This window comes from Saccostrea cucullata, unplaced genomic scaffold (genome assembly GCF_032062105.1).
Source record: "Saccostrea cucullata isolate Sc308-1 unplaced genomic scaffold, CSIRO_AGI_Scuc_v1 ctg18322, whole genome shotgun sequence".
Lineage (NCBI taxonomy): Eukaryota > Metazoa > Mollusca > Bivalvia > Ostreida > Ostreidae > Saccostrea > Saccostrea cuccullata.
The window spans coordinates 1-7,145 of NW_026936301.1; the positions used below are offsets into that span (position 1 = coordinate 1).

A 7,145-nucleotide genomic window follows, 5' to 3' on the forward strand; every position below is an offset into this window, starting at 1 on the left:
AAAAATTAATAAATGTGCATATTGGCAGAATAAATTTTCTACGTAATATCCTTCCACCCATGCAATAGTCCCTCATAAATCTTGCTTATCTGGAATTTTTTAGCATTTTTTCATTGAATTTTGAACAATGTATATTGTTTACTTTAAACGTTATAAAAATTGAATTATAATAAATAGTTTTGAAGTAATATGTTCTGTTTGAACTTTTCTAAAAAGCTGACGAGTGACATACCTTAAGTCGAAGTTGCAAAATCTGGTTTCCTGGACGTTGGGCTATCAAACTTCACATATGTATTCATTGTGACAAGCCCTTTCAATTGGTGTAAAAAATATTTGACCTTCTGATTTTGACCTTAAAGTTTGACCAACTTTGAAAAACACTTTGACCTTGGCAATAACTCTTAATCGTTAGAACTCGGATTTCATATTATCTAAGTTTATTCCTTGTGACAAGACCTTCCTTTGGATACCAACAAGTTTCGCCTATTGATCTTGACTTTTGAGTTTGACTTGCATTTGAGAAACTTCAGCCAATGAAGTAATCTTTCATACCGCCGCATCAGTGTTTCTCAAAATACAAAATAAACGTTTACATGTACTATTTTTTCAACGTCAGAAAACTTGATTAAAATAAAAAAAAAATGGCACTTCGGATGAAATATAATTTAAGAGCATTCGATCTAAGAAAATTGTAAGGGTCGCAAATTGAGTCGTTACCATATAAATACTCCTGGATTGTAAATGAAATGAAATTGGATTAAAATCTGCTGTCTGCTCCTTAATAAACACTCCTTCTCCTAGACATTGGTCTGAATAGTGAAGGAAGTCTCCATTCAACAGTTGTGTCAGGAATCAGTGTTTTCCTTTTGGATTTACACATAATCCTTATTACTGTAAAAATCAAAGCTTTCAAAAGATAAAGATTATGTCAGCAATTGATTACCATGAAATAAACACGGCGGATGTCCTGCACGCCATCTGAGGTCATTGATATCAAAGGTGTTTTATTTCTGTAATACGACTGCTGACAGAGAAAGGTTTTTGTGCGATGTCTATAGATGGGTATTTAATGTCCACTGAACGTAGAATCGTCACGTCAAAAATAAATATAGTTATTCTGAAATAGTTTGATTCGAGGTGATTTTAATTGGTTCAGTGCTACATTTACAAATCTAGCCAATTTCTTCAGAGTATAATCATTTGCTTAAGTGTAACATTGGATGTTTGTCAATAGTTATTTCACATTAAACATGTTAAATAAATGTATAGATGTGTGTGTGGAATATTGTCGATTAAAACCTCTGATAACTCTTTGCTTGAGCTTAGAGGAATAAGGGCGATTGACTGCTTTAGGTAAACTGAAGAAAACATAAAACAAACAAAAATTTATGCAGATTGATGTACATGTTTTAAAACTGATTTTAAATGCAAAAGACAAAAATAAGTAATAAATCCCTAACAAAAATATGTTTTTAAAGCTCAGATATACGATATTTTGTATAATGGTCTTAATCTGATTCTTTTACATTTTAACATTTTGACAAAATCTCAGCAAATACTCCCACTTTATCCAGCAAATATAACTCGGGTTACCTATTGAAATGTAAATCTATGATAAATACAGCTGATTTTTTGACATAGGTTACCTGTGTTGTTTAACTTTAATTATCTTTTAAAATGATCAGCTATCATTAAAAAAATCTTTTCTCAAAAAAAAAAAAAAATCAGACAACATAAAGCCTTCTGGAACTTATCGGCGATAGTTAATGAGATTATTTATTAAAATGTTTTACTGTAATTTCAGAAGAACAAGTAAGCATCCCATGCCTGTATACCTGTACGGCCAAGGTGTGTCCTTTCGGCTACTTACCTGTCGGTTGTCCCAGGTGTCAATGTGCTCCTGATCCATGTCTGGTAATTAAGAATCTATCTGACTTAAGATCTGACTTTCATCATTCCTCTATTTTCATTCTGCACATCATGAAACCGGTTTCTTGTTTGAATTCTTCTTTTTTTTTTTGTAATGTTTAGTGCTCTTTATAATTAACAGATTATTCATATTGTAAACAATTTTTATCTTTAAAAATAAAATAAAGTTTTCCTCAATATTGTTAGAATAATAAAGAAGATAAATCAAGTGAATGGAAATGTATCTCAAAATACAAAGGACTAATTAATAATCTTATTGAAGGCATTGTTTTTTAATATGTAATTTACAATTGTGAAAAAAATTGTTTGGATATGAATATGAATAGTCGCTTGTCAGTTAAAAAGAGTAAAAAAAAATGATGAAATTTAAAATATATGCACACAAAGTTAACTGAACGCTTTATTTTACAGTTTACAAACTGTCCTAGAGGATTTACATGCTCCTCTATTCCCTCAGACTGCGGATATTCAAAGTGCTCTCACAAAGCCGCCTGTTTACTGAACACCACGTCTGGAGGTAAATATAATGACTAATTTACACATGATCCTTTTTTATAATTATAACTTCGGGACTGGTTACAGATGATTGTATTTCTGATACATATTTTATAATGCTTGTTCTGTTTGATATTGTGAATTTTCTTAATTTAAGGATACCTAACACAAACAAAAATTAGAAGCGTGGATTGAAATTTTTTTTTTTTGCTGATTTTGAACAGAAATCACATAAATAATAAATCTATAAAAATTTTAAAGAAATCGTAAGTTTTCTTTGATGCTCCAATGTGTGACTTTGTGGCGTTTTTTGTGTACACATGTAAATCTACACAAAGTTTTACATACAGTTTTAATATTGTGGGAAAATCTTTCAAAAATCTCCATTTACTCGTCAGACATTATTCAGGTTACCTATTTTCATATATAAATCTATAAGAAATATTGTTTATTTCTGGAAAAAAGAAAAACTTTATGTTTTGTGTTTTTGTGTTATTAACCTTAATGCTTCATTGAAAAGTGATTTTTTTTTGTTAACAGATTATACTTTTAGAAAAGATGATCAGAACGTTGAAGAAAACATTGCAAGTTATATAAAAACAGATTCCATCGAGATTATTTCTCATTTTTAAAAGCCAAAGTCTACCAGTCTTTTTCATATGAAGTTTTTTCCATAAATGATGCAAATTATATTTCTATCACATTTTATATTATATGTTATACAGGGTCAGAAAATTAAGAAAAAATGTCACAACATCTCACTTCACTTCCCCTTTTTCTTGTGACGGTGCGGTATTTGATATTTATTCCAATATAGGGTACAAGCACTAAAAAACATTACACGATATCCTTCTCCTTTTTCTTGCGACAGTGCGATATTTGATATTTGTTCCTTACAGAACAACCTTGTGGGTGTAGATCTGATTTTTCTCCTGTGTGTGGTTTGGATGGGAAAACCTATTCCAATGACTGCGTACGATATTGTGTGTAAGTTCACTCAAGAATTTCTTATTCTTCGCAGTTCCCATCGTCGCAAACCACGGCTAAAATGTATGATCCTCTCACATTCTCAGGAGAGAGCTATATGCGGATTCCAAACCGTGGCTTTAGACGATGGGCAGTTCTCACAATGAGGTTTTTCTTATCTGTGTTCCTAAAACTGGTTAACATTTAAAAGTTTATCTATTAAGTAAATGGCGACTTATTTTCTTATTTGCAGTGGGGCATTAAAGAAACACGACGGATTTTGTCACTGTGAATGTATCCGTATTTATGACCCTGTGTGTGGAGAAGATGGACAAACCTATATAAACAAGTGTTTTCTACAGTGTAGGTATGCAATAGAAACCAAATAAAAAGTTTGTGGATATGTTACTAGCATTGGCGGGAGAATGGGACAGGGGTGATCCTTCAGTATTAAAAACGGGAATAAACTAAAATTAACAAATTGCAGGGTCCCTTTTAATACTGGAATGAATAATCCCTTATTCGCCACTGCGTATTAAATTCATTTTCAGGGATAAAGCTATAAAGGAGAACCATCTTTGTTCCTGCCAATGTCCACTGACAAAGAAAAGTGTGTGTGGTGTAGACGGACAAACGTACATTAATGAATGTGTTATGAAGTGTGCGTAAGTATCGTATATTCATATCATTAGAAATCATTGATAAAAACGAGAGATAATTAATTTTCAACCTCAGTATTATTTTTTTAAATTAAAACGTTTCAGAGGTGTTCCTAAAAGACAGGACGGAACGTGTGAATGTTTGATGATGTGTAATGCTGTTCCCAGACCAGTTTGTGGAAGCGATTTCATTACCTACAGAAACGACTGCTTTAGGAATTGCGCGTATGTTAACATCTTTAGTACACATACACTGTATATCAAATTTAAGTTGAAAGTCATGTTTTCTTTCAGCTTTATGCATATTCGTTGTAAAATAAAAAAAAAAAATGATTTTTCATTTTTTATAATAATAAATAAAAAAAAATGTCCTCTCTAAGGTAATTTTAATATTAAAAATAATAATAAACAAGTCAAATTTTATTATAAGTACTATCAATCTTTTTCAGTGGTGTAGGTCTTTCCATGAGCGGTCCTTGCAGAAGGCTACAAAGAAAACCGAACCCTGGAACACAATCACAAATTAATCGTCAGCTCTGACTCGTATCATTGTATAATTTCAAAATAAAAAGAACGATAACCCCTGTTTCGTTAATTTTTGTGACACATTAATGGAATTAAGTAGTGAATGCATACTTATCTATATGTCTAAGAAAACAATCTTTTATGATCATCGGAAATAAATAAAAGAAGCTCTAAAACGTTTGTTTGTCATTTTCATACGTAAAGACTATTTTTCCCCACATAAATGTATACGTATTTCCAAACTGTTTATTTTAAGAACAAAATATATACACTGAAAAAGAAATACTAATATATATTGTAAAAAAAAAATGATAGTATATTAGACAGGGAATAGACAATGCAATGGAAATGTGTGTTTTATTGAATTTAAATGAAATATTGATATTATTCTAAAAAAAATAATCACATACAAGAACATTAGGTATATGTATACAATTTTAAATCTATGTGAATACGAGCGTGATGTCATCAAAAATAAATATGTCTCTAATTGATATTGAAAACACTTATGGTTGTAATTCACAAATTTTGGGACTTTACTAGACTGTTTCTATTTTATTTGTTCAAGGGGGGCACAATTCACTTATATCAATGTTAAAGGAAATTTTACTTTTGCAAACCTTAATTATCAATTAGTGAGGACTATGTTTGCGTTATAACTCTCCAGCACTAACTCTACACATATCCACCCGGTGTTTGCCCCTATTTATATACATGAAAGCATTCTTTGGAAGAGAATTCAATCACGGTCGACATTAAACTATTTCTATGATGGACTCAGCTATGTTCAAGTGGCTCAATTAAAGGCCTGCAGCTCGGTATAAAATGCTACGGAGATCACTTGGAAGAAATGCGAAAATATTCGATACATGAAACATATGAAGATAAACAACAGTATTCATGATCAAGAGTCCATATAAACGATACAAAATAGGAGCAGAGCAAACACGGACCTCCAAAACATCAAAGGTAGGATCGGGTGCCATGGAGAAGTGAGCATCCCCTGCCCCTACCGGTCACACCTGCCGTGTGCTCCTTGTCATGATCAGGTAATAATGGAAAAATCCGTCGTCAATATAGTGTATAAATAATGGACTAACAACACGTATAAAAAACGTCAGTCAGCATTTGGATCAATGATAAATTGTATTTACAGACAAAGTCATTGCATCGACCATTGAACTTTCGAAATGATGACTTTAAACGAGACTGCTGATACTCTTGTTTCATCAACTTGTTTGTCCATAATTACCTCGCTTTTAAAATTGTTCATACGTAGAGCCTGCTCATGCATATTGAATCAACCGAGATATAGAATCTCCGCATGCAGGTGATGAAGGTATATCGCTGCATAAGTAAGGGAAGTTGACGATAGAAATTCAAAGTTAAAGTCATCATGTTTATCATAGAGCTTGGTTTTTAGGTAATCATTAACTTCTTTTTCAAGTAAAATATATAAGAAGGGCTTTATTTGTATGAAATAAGTCCCTATTTGTGCTTTGCTCCTATTTTGTATTGTTTTGTGGACTTTTGAGCTTGAATACTATTAGTTATCTCCATATATTTCATAGCAAATAGTCCTATTCGTTCGCAATTAAATTTTCAAATTGTCCAATCTAGCTTTAATTTGGGATTTTATATAGGTTTATCGAAATCATTCTGGAATACTTTTATGGTGTTGAATATTTTCTAATAAAAATATAAATATAAGAGCAGGCAGAAAAATGAATATATGACCAGTCTTAAAACAATATTATGAAGATTATCACATATCTGTTGTTCTTGTAGTCAGTTATCATTGCTCAATTATTTCTACCTTCTTAAGTATCACTTCTTGTTTTTCATAGATGTGATCTTCAGTTTTGCTGTGATTGACCACGTCGTAGATATCCGCATTAATGTGTGAGTACATGGATTCACATTGAACTCTGTCATTGGTTAGTACAGCTGAACTTTCTTCTGTTGGCAACATCATTTCTTCAAGTAATTTTTCTTGAGGCTGTTGCTGATGTATATTTCTTATAATCTCAGATTCTTTTGAGCTTGTTTTTATTGGATTAACACATTGAGGATCTTCCTTGGATCTAAACAATATATATCCTTATAATGTATACACTCAGTTGTATACTTCTAAAATGTTAAACAACCAACTAAATCAGAAGTTAAATGATTTTAAAGTTGTGATTTTTTACCATGTCATGTAATTCTGTAGAAATTTGCATAGTACTTTATCTTTCAGACTATTGTTGTGTTTCACTGATTATTTAAATTTGTATGACATAATTATATTCGTATAATTTTTCCATTGTGTCGTTTGAAATATATATGTATGGATATATAACTTGTTACATCTCATGATAATGTTTACTTACGCAAAACTGTCTTCTTTATACATTTCTATAAAAGTGTACAAGTTTAACATGCTGATATTATTTTTATTGGAAGATACACAAAAACAGCCGCAAACATAACGAACAAGAGGCCCAGGGGCCACAGCGCTCACCTGAGCACATCAGGCTTGAATTTAACCCCCCCCCCCATCTTTCCTGGCCCAGCGGTTTGGAGAAGAAG

At 31.7% G+C, this 7,145-nt stretch overlaps 1 protein-coding gene across 1 annotated transcript; it reads left to right on the forward strand.

Moving 5' to 3' along the window:
* Nucleotides 1-1,804: 1,804 nt before the first annotated feature.
* On the forward strand, nucleotides 1,805-4,633 carry LOC134245345 (serine protease inhibitor dipetalogastin-like; the record flags this gene model as incomplete). Its single annotated transcript, XM_062727642.1, has 7 exons — nucleotides 1,805-1,914; nucleotides 2,341-2,446; nucleotides 3,324-3,411; nucleotides 3,644-3,757; nucleotides 3,942-4,055; nucleotides 4,155-4,274; nucleotides 4,499-4,633. Coding segments are annotated over 7 exons (743 nt in total), but the record flags the coding sequence as incomplete, so codon positions are not given.
* Nucleotides 4,634-7,145: the final 2,512 nt, after the last annotated feature.